The sequence below is a fragment of the Coffea eugenioides genome, chromosome 2, assembly GCF_003713205.1.
Source record: "Coffea eugenioides isolate CCC68of chromosome 2, Ceug_1.0, whole genome shotgun sequence".
In the NCBI taxonomy this organism is placed as follows: Eukaryota; Viridiplantae; Streptophyta; class Magnoliopsida; order Gentianales; family Rubiaceae; genus Coffea; species Coffea eugenioides.
Window position 1 is genome coordinate 24,525,973 of NC_040036.1, and position 19,696 is coordinate 24,545,668.

The window sequence follows — 19,696 nt, forward strand, 5'->3', positions numbered from 1 at the left end:
AATTATAGATAAAATTTGTTAAAGCATTTCTGAACTTTAAACTTATAAATTTTTTACTAAAAAACACATCCATCAAGTTTTCAAATATGAAAGGATTTTAAATTGATTTGTCATTATAACTAGCGAATCACAATAGAAGGGCAATTTTGAAACAAAATATCTTTCTTTTTTCTAAACATGGTATTTTAATGATATAATTTGAACTGGGTTGAGAATGTTACAAAAATTTAAAAATAAGGGAGGAATTGATATTTTTAAAACTTTAAGGGCACTAAGTAAAATTATAAAAAATTTCAGGGGAGTTTCTGAAATTATCCCTTTTATATATTAAAAAAAACTAATTTTATTTTTCTGAAATTTCTGGGTATGGTTTATTCGCTGGCGACAGCCTGTCACCAACAAATTTCCCGCACACAGACACACACACTCACACTTCCTCTCTCTTCTGGTGTTGCTTTGCCTCAGTCCTCTCTTACCTTACATTCTCTTTCTTTTCCTTTTTTTTTTTTTTAACCTCCTTCCGCTAACTTGCTTTCTCTCTCTAAATCTCTCTTAGGATTTTCTCGCTCTTAGGGTTTTGCAGATTTGCTCCGGCCATCCATCTTTACGACGTCGACACCTCACCGGATCGAAATTCCTCAGCTCGTAAGCTGTTCTGTGATCTCTTTTTCCTACCTACTTAACGTACTTTCTTTCGTTAATGTCCATGTTATCAAATTGCTGTTTTTAGCTTGGCTTTTTTGGTTTTGTTGTAGCTTTGCATTTTTGTTATCATGCGCAAAACAGGAATTTTGATACACAGATATACATGCGCATGTGTGTGTGTGTATATATATATGCATATGTATGTATATGTATGTATGTGTGTATCTATGCTTTCTTTGTTTTGATGATTCTGGTGTTTGGTTTTGCTGTAAGTTCAGTTTAGTTAATGTTGATAAACATAAACACACATCTTATGTGTGTGTGCGGGCGAGTGTTTGGGTGGGAGGGTGGATGTTTGTGCATTAGGTTTATTCACGTGTGCCTAATTCCGAAATTTTGTTGGGTTTAAGGCTTGTAATCTCTTGTTTAAATGCGTTATGTACTCGTGTTTCTGGGTGAATTTAAAGGTCAGAATTTCTTTTTTGGATTCAATCATTTGAAGGAGTTTAGAGTGTAGATTATTGCTATATGAGCCAGTTACTATGAAACAACAGCATCATTAGATTCTGTATCTACGGGTTTGTTTGGGAATGTATACACTTAGGCAAGTGACCTTAGAAGATTTAGAGTTAGGAGAGAGGAACAGAGTGGATCCTCATGCAGATACCTACTATCACTCTTCTAGTTGGCGCCGTTTTTGTAAAGTAACGCTGTTATGTGTTGCCAATATGTCTGCTTAAGGAATCCAGCTGTTGTTTTCCTTATCGGCGCAATTTTGGCTGTTATGGTGCTGTTACTCTTTATGCAATTTGTTGAAGAATTGCACATGATGGTAGGTGCGTTCAAAAGAAAATAGTAGAGAGTGACCGTTATACATGGAGTGTGCAAACTTTTCTCATGCAGTTTTGCGTGTTATAGGTTTGGATAATGGTATTTTGAGTCAGTACACAGAACTTGTTATAAATCTATTCCGAGTATAGAAATGCATGGGGTCCCATGTTGGTAGTTTAAAAGAGAAAAGTAGATTTGACTAAGAAACCTGAACTGGAAAGTTAGTTAATTTGCATTAACGATTATGAAAAATCTGCAATATCTTGTCGAGATTTGTGACTATTTTCATGGGGCCTGATTCAGTTCCCTTCTAATGGGAAAAATTGGACTATGTACCTGTTTTGTCGTGATCCACTAACTGCATGAGAGGTAAGTATTTTTCTCTATAGCAGCACAAATGATGTTGGCACTTTGCAAAAATATTAATTTTTTTTTGGCTTACTTGTTTCACTTTGTTGATTGACTGCTCTGAGTGGTGGATTTCAAGCTCAGAAGCAAGCATGTCTGGCTTGTTAGGTGACAGTTTTGAGTTAGGTTGTATTTTTTAGGGCTGTTAGTTAAACAGACTTATAAGGATCTTCTCTATCTTTTGTTCATTGGCAGTGCTTAGCCTTCTCTTTAATTGCCCTTGTGATTTTCTGAACTTATTCATGGTGCAGGTTGTTTGTTTGGATTCTGCATCTAGAATTTAACATTTGGGAAAAGTGGCTTCAAAAATATACTGCCGGTCTCTTTAGGGTGTTTTCTTTCGAGCAAAGTTAGCACTGCAATTTATTAGGTTCTGTGGTGGAAGCTTCCAACAGATCCCCAGTGTGATTGCTCCTATATGGTTTTTTTGGAGTCTTCTGAAGTCTTCCAGCAATATTTAAGAAATAGCCTCATATTCTTCCAACCATTGAGGACAAACGGTCCTTTTTCTAGAGGATCTCCTGATCTCCATGCTGGCAGAGAGCATGCGTGGAATCTGTGCTTTGGGTAATGCACGTAAATAGAGTTGTTGCTGATGCACTTGGTGTGGTAACAATTTGTCTAGTTTCTGTTCTAGTTCTTCTTGGACTATTTTGCGTCCTGTATTCATTTTACTTCCGCAATCGCATCAAAGGTTTCACTCAACTTGGTTACTTTAGTGGCCCTTGGATTATCAGAATCTTGTTCATCTTTTTGGCAACCTGGTGGGGTCTTGGAGAAATATTTCGATTGAATTTACTGAGACGTGACGGTAGATTGTTGAATGCCCTTTCCGCGACATGGCAAGAATCATTGTGCAAGATCTACATCGTCTCAAACCTGGGGTTTGCAGAGCCTTGCGTGTTCCTCACCCTCGTATTCCTCCTCCGTGCATCCTTACAGAAGTCTGGAACATTGAGTCCGAAATGGAATGCAAGAACAGCTGGTTATGTACTTCTCTATTGCGTCCCAGTTTTTGTTCTTCAGCTTGTAGTTATTTTGATTGGACCCAAGTTCAACAAGGAAAGTAATATGCACAGATTGCCGCCTTACTTCACCAAGGCTGCTGCTACATCAAAGACAAGGCGCAATGATGATGTCGCTCTCTGCACATACCCATTATTGAGTACAATCATCCTAGGTCTCTTTAATACAATTTTAAGTGCGTATCTGTCCTTGCTTGGAAGGCGAATTCTACATTTGGTCATCAATAACGGATTGCAGAAGAGAGTATATGCATTAACCTGCTCTGTTGTTTGTCTTGTTCCTTTGAGGGTTCTCTTTCTCGGTTTATCTGTTCGGTTTAGGCCTGAACTCTTCCTGTTTGAAACTCTTGCATTTTTGGCTTTTCTTTCCCTTTGGTGTTGTGTTGGGGTGGGTATTTGCTTGCTTGTTTATTTTCCTGTTGCGGATTCTTTAGCCTTGAGGAATCTCCAGAAAGATATAGAGGCTAGAAGAAGAGTTAGTGATGAACATAATGACACCATGTCACTAATTGCTAACCAAAGCCCTGTAGATGAGAGCCTGGTAAGCAGTCCTGGAAGGAACTCAGTGGCTTCAACCAAGCGGGGATCAATTTCTTTCCGGACAATGGAGAAAGATGAAACGTCTGGAGCATTTGTGGAACTGAGCCTATTCTCTCCTAGTAGGCATTCAACCCCACCTGGCTCACCTAGACTTCTTGGCTGGCCTATGCTTCCTGCTGCGCAGGCTCTTGGTGGACCTTAAAAGGAGCTAGTGAGGAAGCAAAAGTCATGGTGAAACACATTTTTGTGGTGAAGGAAACTGTTTGTATAGGATTTAGCTTTTTGTATTAATAAGGATTGTTATTTTTAATCGGCTTTTTGAGATATAGTGGTTTGCCTGTTACCCACCTAATTTTTTCTGGTGGAATTCTTGATCTGTATCTCTCTAGATACTCTCTATTTCTGTGACAATTGACCATTTTCTCAGTGCCTAGGGAATCCATGCTGCTTTTTACATTCGACCTGAGGAGCTGGTAGTTTAGGCTTGGTTTTTCGTCCTCCAAAAACAAATATCTCTTATTATTTGTCCAGTAAAATTGATGGGCACAATTTAGCATTTACGAGGAGCAACATGGTATATACATCGGGCTCGTTACCGTGTCCTATCATTTATGCCTTGGCAAGGAATTTTCGACCTATTCTGTTGCTGACCCTCAGATGTTATCTTGGAAATGTTCTGCTTCGATGTGTTTTTGGTCGAGGACCGCTCAAGTGTATGCTCCTCAGAATGTCGATTGTAGAGCACATGGTGGACTAGAGAATAGAGGAGGAGGAGAAAGAAAACTGAGAGGAAAGGGATATTAATGTGGTGCTTCTGCTTCACAATTTTATGCATTTTGTGCTTGCTTGTAATAGGAAGCGAAAAGCGAAGACGATGCATTTTTTTTATTCCACGCTTAAATTTCGAAGTTCTTACCAATGTGCAAGTATTAATCGACAACGAAAAAGTGCGTCCTATTGTACTGCTGAATTCGGCAACATGGGAATCACTCGCCAATAGTCACGTGGACATTAACTGTTACGAAATAGAGATTTCGTCCTTAGAGAGGATCCATTTTATACTTTCAGATACGTATATCCTCTTCTTTGATCTTGGGGAGTAGTCTCTTCGACACTAGTTGAACAAAAAATATCCCTTGTGGTTGTGGGTCCTTAAGAATCAGCCCATAAGATAATAAATTGTGAAAACTTCAAGAATGGACAAATTACACTGGAGGAACCGCGTTCAATGAATGTTTAAGATTTTTCTTAAATGGATGTTTAAGATGTTGATATTGAATGTTCAATGTTTTTAAAGAAAAACCATTATTTAATTGATCGAGACGGTACAATTGAAATAAATGACTTAATGTGCAAGACAAGTTTCGTTGACTAAAACAAAAAAAAGAAATGTTGGTTTGGTTTTGTCATGCTAAAATCTTGGTACGTACTGAAATAATCGAAAAATAAATGCAAATTTTCTTTGCAAAATTCGAATTTCACTGTCAATATGAGAATTGTATTGATAAATAATTAAGAAAAACTCTTTAAACAATTTATAATTTCATGAACATGTCTTGATTCGTGGTGCGACTTATAGTCTTAAGAGCATACTCTAGTCTGTCGTCGCAGTGATCAGAGTCAAACCTACAAACTTTTTCTATGGATAAAAAAGGCCTACTATAAATAGAAAAACAAAATGAAGCATAGGTAAGTAAAAAAACAAAATGGAAAGTCCCGCATCCTCCAACAAATCAGAGAATATCTTTCGAAATAAAGAAATATGTAATAACGAATCCACCCTTATACTAGTTTCTGTTGCACCACGTTTTTGTTTCGACCTCCGCAGACGGCGAGAAACCGAGTCACCCGCGCAATCTGTACCGCAAATGAAAGGGTTAAAGTTGTCATTTTAGTAGAATTAAGAGCTGTGACGCTTGACGCCGCCTCCAAAGCACGCGCCCTTTTACCCGAAAAGAAATTGATTAATAATTGAATATTTAAATACAGCCACCAATACGTGACTTCTCTTTCTTTCCCTGAAAACCCTAGAAATTTCTCAAAACAGGCACTCTCGTTCAAAGCCGGAAAGAAAAAAAAAAAAGCTAGAAAACCCTAAGGTCTCGTTTTTTGGTTGCATTCGGGAAAATGGCAACGTTCGAGCAAGCTCCTCCCGGTGTTCCTAAAGCCGGAGAGAAGATCTTCAAGACCAAGTGCGCTCAGTGCCACACTGTTGAAAAAGGCGCCGGTCACAAACAAGGTTGATTTTCGACCAAATTTTTATCTTTCTAATTCGTCCGATGTGGATTTGCTTCTGATTTTCTGCGTTTCTCTTACTTTTTTTTTTTTACTTTTTCTTCGCATTTATTATTTTCTCTATCTTGTCTGATCTGGATGAGCTGCGATCTCATTTGTATGTGCTTGTATTTGGTTTTTCATCCTGTAAATCTCGAGGTCTTAATTGTACTTTTTGTAGTTTGAGATATAGATTCAAGTCTTGGATGCTTGGTGCTTATTCTTTTTTCATGTGTGAAGTTCGAGGTGGCTTCTATACCTTTACAGAGAAAGATAGTTATACGTTTTGTTGTTCTCAATTATTTTTGATCCATAGGTAAATTTATCGTGTAAAATTTGATCTAATGGAGGAAAAAAATTTTCATTGATGAGGTTTACATCATGTATGCTGTAGAAATTTTGTTGCACCTTATAAGGTTTTACTTCTTGAATATTGAGGTGTGAAGGATGTACTTTGGATTGGGAAATAATGGGTGTGATTGTCTTACTTGACTGTGGTTTACTAAGACAGATAGATATTCTTTTAAGAAGGATCTCAGGAATAGCTGCATATATTGGATGTGCGACCATAATTTCGAGGCTTTCTGTAAATCACAAACATGCATTGAAATTCTGCATGTTTGTTAGGCATTTTAACGCTTTGTTGTTGTTTGTCTGACAAACATGACTCATTTTAATGAGTTGCTGAAATTGGATTACAGCTTTCTCAAGTAATGAAGTTGCAATATGATGCAAGACATTATTCATTGTTTATATGATCATTACTGTCTATGCAGCACCTTTTGATGTTATTTGTGCAATTTGCTCGACATAATATGTGCGTGCAGGGATTCACAGGTGAATTTGTATTTCAGAGCATCATCTATGGAAAGCTAGTAGGATATAGTTCTTAATTGTACTGGTTTTTGTCTAAATGATTAAAAGTTGAATCATCATTATGACATCAAGATGTGTTTGTTAAATCCTTGTTTTTTACCTTCAAGGGCAATGTTGTAGTTGCTGCATCTTCATGGCTATGCCATCTCTGTGTTTGAGCTTAGGACATTCAGTGACTGTAGAAAAATTCAAATGAGATCCATTAGTTATATGATTTGCTTTCATGCTATTATATTTCTGTGATACGTGCAATCTTTGCTTGTGTTTCTTAAAGCATTTTGGCTGTTTCAGGACCCAATTTGAATGGCCTTTTTGGACGGCAATCTGGCACAACTCCTGGTTATTCTTACTCTGCTGCTAACAAGAACATGGCTGTCATCTGGGGAGAGAATACGCTGTATGATTATTTGCTTAACCCTAAGAAGGTATGTGTTGGCTTTTCTTTTTTGTAGAGCTGTTCATGTATTATTGGTTAGATGTTATATCTGACATGAGTGATTGGGGAATTTTCCTCTAGTTGCCAATAATTTACTTCCTTGGCTAAATAGAAGTTAATATTGACCGCATTTTTGGGTGTAATGGGGCTGGGGCATCAGCTCATGTGGTGAATTTTACTCTGCTGCAACATTGCCAGTAAACTTTAGGATGAGGCTCATACTCATTAAGATTCTGTGAGTTTGTGTAACATATCTGAAGAGCCCTCCATGACATTTGTTAAATGATCATTTCCAGGATGTCTATCCCTTTCATGCCAGGAATAGAAGTTATTGTGTTACAAGTAAAAATGGATGAAGTGACAACAATTAAATAAAAGAATCTCATTGTTCTGTTCTTACCTTCTTTCTTTCCTGCTGAGCAATTTGCTGGCTCGTTGGATGACCCTTTTTTTTCTTCCCTTCAATGTGATACAAAGTAAATTCTTTATTTCTTGCTTAAAATAGTGTGCGCAAACGCTTTTGTTTTGGTTATTCAGAGCTTGTATTGTCCTTGCCTGTGATAATCATGTAAATTTGTCTATGGTGCATTCCCCCTACCCTTGGCTTGTGGTGGCAGCTGCAGTTGCTGTTTTCCCTGTGTAAGGTGGGGAATTAGAGCTGTAGTCTCTAATTCTGACTAATTTCAATTTTTAGTAAAGTTTGAGCTTCGAAATGTTTGATCTGTACTTGTGCAGATTTAGTACCTTGGGGTCACTTTTATGTATGTCGTTTGTAGCTTTAGTATGTTAGTAATTATTTTTAAGTACCATGATAAGGGACCAATTAGTTTGGAGTTGAAACATAAATAAAACATAAATTACCGGGCGCGGAAAAGTATAAAAGACTAGGGGCCTAATATTTTAAATTTGGATAAAGTTGAATATTTAAAGGCACTAAAATATCTTTTTTTTCTTAAGACTGGGGATGCTTACTTTTCCCCTGTTTTTTTTGTCTGGGTTAATGGTGTACCTTAGTGTCATGGCTTGGGTTGTAGCCAATGCTGAACTTTTCTTTTGCTTTTATCTGGTTTCTCTTTTGCCTCGTCTGGTTTGGAATTGTTGCAACTTCTGAATTGTGAGAATTTTGTTGGTGCAGTACATTCCTGGAACGAAGATGGTTTTTCCTGGATTGAAGAAACCACAGGAGCGTGCAGATCTCATTTCCTATCTCAAGCAGGCAACCGGCGCTTGAAGATTCATTTGAGCATCATACTGAACTAGTGATTTATAATGATTTTGGTTATTAGTGCCAGTTTGAAATTCTTTGTCCTCAAAAACTTTTGGTACTTGCCATTAAATAAGCCCACGAAGTTCTTCACTGCTACTGTTTTATCTGGTTGATTCTGAGGTCAACAGTAAAGCATTTTTGTTGCATTAGATGAGTGTCTGGTCATTTTTTGAACTCTCCTATGTACTGGGATATCTAGAGCTAAAGATAAACGGGCGTATATGAAGTTTATACGCTTGAGGCCATGTTCCCATATTTGCCCCTATGGTTGATTGTTGTTTATCACTGAAAGTAATGATACCGTGCCACTTCGGCTCCGACTCTAAGAAGCCGGGGCTACGGCAGCGGCACGGTCCTCAACTCTGTTCTTCGTCGACACGAAATAGTAATTTAATGTTAATTACATGGTGGAGCATTTGCAGCAGACTCTTTGTGGTGGGGTGTAAATAAATCAAATCAAATCAAAACACTAGTTCAATTATTTAAGCGAGTTTAAAATTTTGTTTAAATTTCATTTGTTTATTTAACGAATTGAATTTGCATGAGCTCTTATTGAGCTAAATTCGAGTTGCATTTGAATAGTTTGAAATTTTAATATACAGAATTCAATTTTATATTGAGCGAATGAAGTGAAGTTGTTTAAATTTTGACTTGACTAGTTAGCAAATTAAGCTAAAATGGATTCTTATCAAGGTAAATTTGATTCGAATATCGAGTAGATTGTTTCATCTTTTATTTTCTGATTTATAATTTCTTGTTGTTTTGAATTGTATGTAATTTGTTCATCCCATATTTTTGGAATCATAATTTCTTGCCACTTCGGATTGTATGTAACCTGTCCATGCGTAATTGATTACTAGAGGATTATGGTTCATAAAAATTATTTCTTTTGTGTTATTGTTATACTTTCCTTTTTGGTTTGTCACAAAATTTATATCACTTTTCAAATGTAGCAAAATGATTTGTGTTGGTTTTCTTATTTTACCATCATGGGGCAGCCCAAACATATGGTTAAAACTCAACCTATGGGCCTTGAGAAATATCTTTCTATCTATAAAGTCTAAGCAGATTTCACGTCAACAAAATATGTCATTTTTTGAATTGCTAATTTTACCCTTATTATTAAGGGCAAAATGGTGACACTATAGTTACAATTAAAAAAATTAAAATTGCATCTTGCTTTTTCCATGCTAATGCAGTTTTTCTGATTTGATTTTTCATGTTTATCTAAATCTCCATATTTGTCTGATGATATTCGAAACACTCTAAACTACTATATATCTACTATAACACTTCTCCCTTCACTATTGATAGAGTACTAGTACTTATTTGTTTGGATAGAGTATTATTTGAAATATTATTTGGAATAATTACTGTAGCACTTTTTATGATGTGATGTATGTGAGATAAAAAGGTAATTGAGAATATAAAAATGTGGGTTGGAAAATGTGTTTATGATGCAAGCGAAATATTATTTGAGATATTTGTGCTATCCAAGCGCTGATTTCCAACTTCAAATATACCAACCGAAAAAATTGGAAGGAGTGGTTACAGCCTTTTAACCATATGAAGGATAGTTGAATTTCCCAAGGGATTCATCTAATTTTTTTCGAGGTTCTAATCTTTTATTGTGATCCTGGTTAGCTCTAGATGCATTTTAGTTGAATAATTCTATTTATCTTTTGTTCCTTTTATAAACTTTTTTGCTTTTTTTCTCTTTTCATATTCACAAATTGCTTATATAAGTTTTTCAAAGTGCACACACATTGAATATGCTCCGATGATTCGTATATTTGTCCACTACATTGATGACAACAATGACTAGAATTTAAAATTTGAAGACGGGTAAAAGGTGGGGAATGTGTTGAGAGGAGGAAACGTGTAGCGATCAATAATGCAGTGGACCTTGGAGGGAAAATTGTTATTGGATGAATTAAGCGCAGCAACGAAAGGACTTCGAGAATAGTTGACGGCAGCAAAACATGTTCGGTGGTAGGGAGGATGCAACGTTGTAAATACAATGAAATACGGGGAGCACGTCGTAATATAAAAAAGGGTAAAAAACAAAAAAAAAATCCATGTAGTAAACCTAATATACAGAAAATCCTCCCGTAATTTCAAAATATACAACACAACACCCGTACTTTGAACTAAATTATAAAGGTGATGCAATCCGTTAAACTTAACGAAAATAGACGAAACGACAAAAATACCTTGATATAATTAAGCAAAAGACAGCTCAAAAAAATCATTTGTTTTATTCTCTAGATAGAGAGAATTGAAAGTTAATAGGTAGAACGGGTATATTTGTTAAAAATTATGTATAATTTTTTTTTTTTAGGTTCCAATAAATCATTTCCATTAAGTTTAACGGATTCCGTCATTTTCATAATTTAGTTCAAAATACGGGGTGTCGTGTTATATATTTTAAAATCACGGGAAATTTTTCTGTGTATTAAATTTATCACATAGGATTTTTTTTATATTTTACCCTGTAAAAAATGCATGCCATGCAAAAGGGAGCTAGAATGCAAGAGGAGACTACACGTGGATGTAATTAGATTAGAAATAAAACTGTGTGCTTGCTTCGCCTTAGAAACGGAAATAATGAACGAGTCAAGGACGAAGGAAAACGTCATCCAAAATGGCTTGCCGTGCAAGCTTAGTAAAATGAAACTAAATAATAACAACGTATCAAGCAGTGATCAGAAGGGGAAAATAAAGATTAATGAGAAAAGTATGAAGAAGAAGAAATAAAAAAAAGGGTTAATTAAAGTTCGCTCTTCTAAACTTGACCAGTTATAACACTTAGTCGTCTCTTGAATTTTAAATATATACACTTTGTTCGTTTCATTAAGATTGTTCATCGACCGGTAATATAGAATTGGGCAAAAAGAATTAGTTTAATTCGATAATCGATTTTTTTAGATCAATATCGGGTTACAATCTAAACTTTGGTTTTGGTAATTGGATCGAAAAAAATCAATATTTCGGTAATATCCGAAATCAGAAATGTCAATAGTAAGTTAAAATATTTTAATTTTCTCAAATTTTTGTTGTAATAAAATAATATTCCATATGTTTTTCCAACAATATTTAATCAACCTAGCTCAAAGAATGATATGGAAAAAATAATTTGGGTTCATAACTCTTAAGTCATAACATACAATCTCAATCCCTATACAATGTTGAAATAAAACAAGAACTCCAAATTAAATTATGAAACTAAACCCAAACATCTCAACTTCCATCTAAACTCGACTTTCAAGTTTCAAGTATATTTATGGTTAAATTAACTAATTAGTATTTAGAAATAGAATTAACAATTAATGTTATATTGAGTAACGTATATACATATATATATTTTATGTGGGTACGTGTGTCACTATATTATGGAAATTTGGCCAGTAATTGGTAATTGGATAATGTAATTTTGATAGCCATTTCTAAACCATTTTAACCAACATTATATATCGATTTTTCTGAATTTTGTATTACCAAAATCAGTTCTAGAACGAATCGATCAATTTTTTAATTTTTTTTAAAAAATGAACACGTCTATTCTTCAATGACGAGTCAAACATTAATGATGAATTGTCCATCTAAAATTGTAATAGAATGACATTAATACCCCTATATAATCGTTTTCGAAATAATGCTACGCTTTTAATCGAAACATGAAACATCTTATTAGAAAAAAACACAAAGTCAGACGATTTAAAAAATTTAAAAATAAATGATGGTATTATACTAAAGAATTGAAGATTTGTATTGTATAGAAAAAAAGAAATTAAAAATTCTTAAAGCATCCGCACAACTCTTCCATCACTTATATTTTTTCCTTTGAATTGAAAACATATTGGTGTCGATAATTTTCGTTAGTTTTGCAGCTTTCACAAGATATTCATGAGTCAATAATATTTTTATTTTGTTTGACTTGTACACTTTTTCAAAAAAAAAAAGCTGAAAATTCTATAAATATGGCTCCGAATTCATTTATGTTCGTAATAGTAGTGTTTTATTGCATACAAAACGCATTGAAAAGTGGTAATATATATATATATATATAAGTCCTGTATTTCGTTGACGCACCCAGCCTCCGTATAAGTACACCCCATTGTTTCGTATATCTCATATTTTGTGGGCCTATTCCATATTGTAACTGGGTCCCAAGTTTTTCATGCCTAGCGTGTTGCAACTAGGGCTGGTGACGACTCGAGCTGCTCGCGAGCTGCTCGCGAGCAGCTCGAGTCAAAGGCTCGAGCTCGTGTTGACCGAGCTCGAGCCGAGCTCGAGCAGTTCGTTAAGATAAACGAGGCGAGCTCGAGCCTTCGTTTCTTAGGCTCGATAGCTCGACGAGCCGCTCGTTGGGCTCGAGTAAGTGTGAAATTACAAAAATACCCTTGATTCAATTAAAATTTACATGTTTTCTGCGCACTAAGCTATAATCGATGTTCAGCCACTGTTGGTAAACTTTCCTCCTTCCTTCACTTAGGTTAACTTGTATGCTCTGCTGACTCCTTCGATTGATCTTCTTCCTCCGCCACCGACTGTCCCAAACTCCCAATTTCCACTTCCGTCACTGCCATTGCTGCTACCGCTAGCTGCATCTCGAGTTTCTTCACTTCCTCCCACTTCAGCCACAGTCATCGGTGCTACTGCTAGCTGCATCTCCACCGCTTCCGCCATCTCCACTTCAGCAACCTCCAAGCCGTGCAAGAATCTGAGTGCGCAACCCACTGCCGGAGGCTGACTGACGGACGAGGAACTGGAAGGTGATCCACAGTGCCAAGAATCTGAGTGCACAACCTCCCAATCTGATTGCGCAACCTCCTTTAGCAACCACCACTTCCGCACTTCCGCCAGCTCCGCTTCAGCTCCGCAACCGCAAGTGCCAACTCGACTAGCACTTTACTTTCCCTCTTTTCTTGCACCAGGCTGACTGACGGACTCTCCAAAGTCCGAACCCAACCAGCTTCCCGGCTCATCCCCATCTCCGGGCTTTGTCCCCAACTTCCCTAGATTTTGCAGGTATGAACTGACATTGGTAATTCTGTAAAAAGGTTAAATCTTATTAAAACAGAGGTGTAAATATTAAAACATAAGCTATTTAAACAGTAATCCAAGAGAAAGGAAATACAGGTAATGGAGAAATTTTGCCAAATCGACGAATGAAAGTTCATAAAGTCTGCAATTGAGAAGTTTCAACCCAAAATAATCCCAGTTCCAGAATTTAAGTCCAAAGTCAGTAATAGCAAGCTTCCTGGATTTACATCCAGAAAATACACTCGTCAAAAAGAAAGACACCCACAGTTTGCAAAACTGCAGGAAAACTGAAATTTTGAGCTATGAAATCAGGATTAGAATAAATACAGGAAGGTTCTGATTTTGCTCATGCAATTCAATTATAGCAGCATAGACAGAGAATTAATCAACGCCTTACAGGATTATTGACTTCCTACATCAAACGGAGTAGAAAAAACCCATTTCACCATGAAAATTAAAATGTTCAAAGATAGAAAAATTACCCGACTAGGAGCAGCAGCTTTACTAGTGTAGTCGATGATGAATCCAGGCACCATAAGGAACCCATGTTTAGCTGTGGGTAGGCTTAAGGAACCCATTTCTTGCAGCTTCCCTAGCTTATGTTTTAATATTTACCCTTTTTACTGTCTATTTACTTCTGCATTGGTTGTAATGGGATTTGTGGTGGTTATTGTGTTTGAAATTGGTCTAGCAAACTTTGAATAGACTTGGTCACGACTCACGATCATGTTGAAGAATCTGGATTTCTGCACTTGTTTCTCTACCATGAGCTCTGGCACTTATGATTTCTACACTGTCTATAATAATTATGCCTAGATTGGTTCCAAATTTGTGATGTCCCATGTTTTGCTAATAATAATGCTTACAATTGTATAATTTTTTGGATTCTGATAATAAAAATGCTTAAAATGAAATGGAGACAGTGCTAAGAGGCTTGATATTGCTCCAGATCTTGTAGTAACTATGGGATAGTGGCATTTAAGGAGACATCTGTTTAATTACTTATTTTTTTGGGGGTGAAAACTATGTTGACACTTGACAGTACAAGCTACTTATTATCATTCCATGGTCATGTATGTTCTTGTCATTATGAGCCTTGCTGTCCTCTTGTTTCTTGAAAATAATTACTACTACTAACTTGTTTACTAGTAATAGTAATCTGTTTTGGGACTAGAGAATGCTGCTCATGTTCCTTTTTTTCTTTTGGCATAGTTAAAAAAAATTGAGAATATAAGATGGATACGTCCAACCAAGAGCAGTCTTCACCAATTAATAGATCAGTTGGTGATTCCGCTAGTCCGGTGAATATTTTTGACAAGGCTATTGCTATTAACATTGATGAAGAGCTGGAATTATCTCTTGGTGATGAAGAATTAGGGAGTGAAGATGAAGCATTAGAAGGTGATACACATACAACCACTCAAACAGTTGTGGAAGAAGCTGATGCGGATGATGGCTTGGATGCTTTTCGGAAAAAAAAGAGGATAAAAAAATCAGTAGCATGGGATGACTTCAAAGATGTTGAAGTTGGCCATCAAAAAATTCTTATGTCGGAGTGTATTCATTGCCATGCAAAGTTCAAGAAGACGAAAACTAGTACAACTTCAAGTTTGCTGAGGCATAGGAAGTCATGTGCTATCCGATTGCAAAAACTCAAAAAAGCAACACAACAAACAAAGATCAATTTCCCATCTGCTGATTCTGCCGAAGCTTCTCAAACCTACCTTCACTCCGGGAGGTTTGATATGGCAGTCATGAGAGAGGCTACTGCTGAATGGGTGCTTATGCATGAGCATCCATTTTCAATTGTGGAGGAAGAAGGCTTCAATTTGATGCAAAAAAGAGGGATGCCGGAATGGCAAAGAATCAGTCGGACTATGAACAAAAACGACTGCACATCAGTTTATGAAAGAGAGAAGACAAAATTGAAGAACCAATTAAAGAAAGTCAAGAAAATTAGCTTGACTACAGATCTTTGGAAGTCCAAGAACCAAAAAAATGAGTATATGGTCATAACCGGACATTGGATTGATAGCAATTGGAGATTGCAGAAACGGGTTCTCAACTTTGTGCACGTCCCTCCTCCACGTCGGGGCATCCAAATTGCGGATGCTATTTTCAAGTGTTTAACGGATTGGGGAATTGAGAGCAAGATTTATACAGTCTCAGTCGATAATGCCTCGAATAATGACAGTGCACTGAGATGTTTAAAGGACACTTTCTCCCGAAACAAGTGTCTATTAGCAAAAGGAAAGTTGTTTCATGTGAGGTGTTGTGCGCATATACTGAATTTAATGGTTCAAGATGGACTCAGTCAAATCAAGGAAATAGTTGGAACAATCAGGGACAGTGTGGAGTTTATCAATAAGACAGATGGAAGACGCCTTCAATTTGCTGAAATTGTACGCCAGCTGCAGTTGCCAGAAAAAATACTAATTTATGACTGCAAAACAAGGTGGAATTCTACTTATGAGATGCTAACTTGTGCACTGGAGTTTCAAGATGTTTTTCCCAGGTACAGAGATAGAGAGCCAATATGATTTCTGTCCAACTTTGGAAGATTGGGAAAAGGTTACAAAAGTGTGCAATATTTTAAAAGCTTTTTGGACAGCAACTCATGTGATATCTGGTAGTGATTATCCGACTGCAAATTTATATCTAAATGAAGTTTGTCGGATTAAAGTACTACTAGATAGTAAGGTTGATGATGAAGATGATTTTGTCCGGTCAATGGTGCAAAAGATGAAGTTGAAATTTGATAAGTACTGGGGAGAGTGTAACTTGTTAATGTCTATAGCAGCTATTTTGGATCCCAGATGCAAGATGAGAGTTATAAACTATTGTTTTCCATTGCTTTATCCTCCACATGAAGTGCAAAGCAACATAGGCAAGGTTCGACAAGCCTTGTATGACCTATATGATGAATATGCGGAGATACATGTTTCAGGCCAAAGTGGATCATCTTCTCAACTACTAGTCGGCAATGATCATCCAACCAAGAGCAGCAGTAGTGCATCTTCATCAGTGTCCCATGTTTCGGGTATGAGTGAATTTCTGACCCACATTGCTACCGTTGAGAGTGTTCAACCCATCAAGAATGAGTTGGATACCTACTTGAAGATGGTCTCCTCACAGCTGCAGATGATTCAACGGTAGATATCGTGAATTTGGATGCCTTGAAGTGGTGGAAAGACACAACAAAATACAAGATTCTTCCCAAGATGGCTGCTGACATTTTAGCCATTCCAATAAGCACTGTAGCTTCGGAAGCTACATTTAGTGCTGGAACCAGAGTAATCGACTCTTACCGTGCTTCCTTGGCTCCAGAAACTGTAGAAATGTTGATGTGTGCTGGAGATTGGTGTCGTAAGGTACACGGGGTGAAGAAAAGGGAAAAGGTAACAAAAAAAATAAAATTATCACACATAATATTTAAATTCGGTCTTACAATTTCTTAATTTTTTTATTTTGTTTTTTTGTTTTTTCAGAAATTGAAGGATAAACAAGAGATTGTGTTGCCTATTTCTTGACTTTGGAGATGTTTGAGGTAATTTACCTTTAATTTCCTATTTAGACTTTGGTTTTCTTTGATTGGAATTGTCATAAAGATGTGCTGAAAAGGAGGGTTTTGGTTGAAGATGCAAATGGTGGCTGTTTCCGTTTCTTATGAGGTCTGCTTCAGTTGGTATGTTTCATTCTGTATGAAAGGTTGTGCAATGGATTTATTGGAAAGATTTGATCTTTTTCAGTTTGTTTGGGTGGTCTGTTTTGAGCTTCAAAGATTCCATTTTGATTGTTTTCAAGCATGTTTAAGTAAAGCAGTCTTAAGTTCTTTTGTTGTATGGTTGCTAAGCAGACTTTGTTTTTCTCAGTATATGGTTTCAATCATAGGATAATCTGCTTTTTGTCTTGGATGTTATTGTTGTATTGGATTGATTATGTAGTGATTTTCTTGAAACTGCCATTGGCTTGTTTTCTTTAGGCTTTGAAGTTTCGGTTGTACAGCTTTGCTTATTAGTTAGGCGCTATTTTATAACATCCGAATACACATGATGCTTTTACACTAGTGTGTGGTTATATTTGTTGAGTTATTGTGATTGATCCTTCTCAGTATTTACAGTTTCAATAGAAAGTCGTGAAATTTGTTGAGTTGTTTGAAGTTATCTGATTTTCTTTTTCCGGGCAGGTTCTTCTGCAAAGATAATTAATTTTTGCCCAAGTTTTTTTTTGCTTTCTCTGTAAAATGGGTAGAGGGAGACTAAAACAGCTTAACGAAATTGGGGCTGGACTTTCGTGCCTATATATCTTTTCAATTGGATGTATCAAGCTGTCTACAACAGATATTTTGTGTTGTAAATTTGTGATAGCTTGTAATATTTTGAGCTTTGGCTGAAAAATTGGACTAAAAGACCTGTATTTCCTCATATAATTTCATTTTAATGAGTATATTTCTATCTTTTGAAGTTCTTGATGGATTGAAGAAGCTCTTGCATGTTGCCTGCAGGTTGGTTCGTAGATCCATTGCTGGCATTAGGGAAGATTACAAAGGTAACCTACTGAGACTGAAGGGATGTGTCTTTTCAAATATGTGCTGAGACAATTGCTAAATATATTCCTGATCAGTGAAGTTATCAAAATTTGTATTAATGGATTTTTGTGGACATTTGGATAATTTGTATTAGTGGATAATTTTTGGATAATTTGTATTAGTGGACATTTGGACATTTATGATTGTATTAGTGCATAATTTGTAGGCCTCAAAATCAAGAATATGTGAAAAATTGTAGTTATTTCATGCGCAAATTTTGTCAAAAAATGGGGAAAAAATGCTGTATTCTTGCTTAAAGTTTCAGAAATTTTCGAGCTATTTTCGAGTTCAAACTCGAGCTCCAAACGAGCTAGAATTCGAGCTGCTTTCGAGCTTCATGCGAGCTAGAAAATCGAGCGAAACTCGAGCTATTCGCGAGCCTGCTTTCGAGCTTCATGCGAGCTAGAAAATCGAGCGAAACTCGAGCTATTCGCGAGCCAGATTTCGAGCTAAGCTCGCGAGTCATAAACGAGTCGATCTCGAGTTTTCCTTTTCTTACGTCGAGCCGAGCTCGAGCTCTATTTTTCGAGCTCGACGAGCTCGAGCTCGAACTCGAGCTCTCATATAAATACGCCTGACTCGACTCGATAAGCTCAAAACTCGACTCGATTCGGCTCGTTTGCACCCCTAGTTGCAACCCGATAGGATTGTTCGCGCGATTAGATTGGCCATCTTGTTACGTGGTCCAAGTTTTCTGGTAGAAGAACACGTCCAAGTTTTTTGGTTGAACACGACAAGTTTCTTGTTTGGACTTTTAAATACAGACGTTGATAGGACACAACTTGTCCCCTCCCTTCTAACGACAGCTGCAGTCTATAGACAAGAATGACACTAAAATAGTAAGTTGTAGTAATAGATTTATCACAATGTGTATGTATTATTATTGATAAAAAAACATAAGTCCCTAAATGTGATAAATTTTACAGGATGGAGGGAGCGCATAGTTATTGATTCGATCACGTTTAGTTATTTTTAGAATGCGTGCTTTTCTTCTTCTCCTCCTTTTTTTTTTTTGTGAAATTGCGAGTCGTTGCAACAGTTTTGATCGAAGGAAGCGTATAATTATTGATTCGGCCACGTATAGTTATTTTTAGAAAGCGTGTTTTTTTCTTCTTCTTCTTCTTCTTCTTTTTTTTGAGATTGCGAGTCGTTGCCACAGTTTTGATCGGGGAGGTACCTAATTGTGATGTGCCTTCTCAAAAGGTAGTACTATAATGTTCAGTGATGCAGCTGCGACATATGTGTTAGCCAAGACGAAGCATTTTATTTTTGGTTGAAAAGATGAAACAATACGTTGTCATGGCTTCTCACTGGAGAATATTCGAGTTGTGTATAGTGCTCATACTTCTAATTTACTGATATGGTTCGAGGGTACTTAAAATGGTCCATATGAGCTGATTCAGTTTCTAATTGAACGTGAAAAAAGTCGGTCCATATGAGTTTATAATATATTAATAAGCTTATATAGTTGAAATGCAAATATTCAACTTATTTGATAATTCAATTCAACATTTAAATTTAATAATTTCAGATCTTAATATATTCAAACGCGTTTGATAACAAAAAATTAAATATCCAAATTAATTACATTGTACTGAATTTATTTTTAAAAAAATGTTTGTTCGCCGAGTATCTTTATTTTAGATAGAGAAGATAATTTTATTCAATAAATCCGTACTAACGACATAAATACACCAAATCAAACATGACGCAAATACATGCACATCTGTGTATCTAATTAAGATGAGAAATTTGAAGCA

At 36.3% G+C, this 19,696-nt stretch overlaps 2 protein-coding genes and 1 long non-coding RNA gene across 3 annotated transcripts; all 3 read left to right on the plus strand.

Annotated features, from left to right (window-relative positions):
* Positions 1-448: 448 nt before the first annotated feature.
* LOC113761629 lies at positions 449-3,910 on the plus strand. Its single transcript, XM_027304699.1, has 2 exons — positions 449-645; positions 2,136-3,910. Exon 2 carries the CDS (start codon positions 2,455-2,457, stop codon positions 3,649-3,651), a length of 1,197 nt encoding a protein of 398 aa, XP_027160500.1. The 5' UTR covers positions 449-645; positions 2,136-2,454; the 3' UTR covers positions 3,652-3,910.
* Positions 3,911-5,455: 1,545 nt separating this feature from the next.
* On the plus strand, positions 5,456-8,557 carry LOC113762124 (cytochrome c). The gene is made up of 3 exons (XM_027305412.1): positions 5,456-5,688; positions 6,891-7,024; positions 8,171-8,557. The coding sequence occupies exons 1-3, from the start codon at positions 5,577-5,579 to the stop codon at positions 8,264-8,266; spliced, it is 342 nt and encodes a 113-aa protein (XP_027161213.1). The 5' UTR covers positions 5,456-5,576; the 3' UTR covers positions 8,267-8,557.
* Positions 8,558-12,778: 4,221 nt separating this feature from the next.
* On the plus strand, positions 12,779-18,098 carry LOC113763883. The gene is made up of 3 exons (XR_003467419.1): positions 12,779-13,333; positions 16,837-16,895; positions 17,853-18,098. It is a non-coding gene; the product is annotated as an uncharacterized LOC113763883 (long non-coding RNA).
* Positions 18,099-19,696: the final 1,598 nt, after the last annotated feature.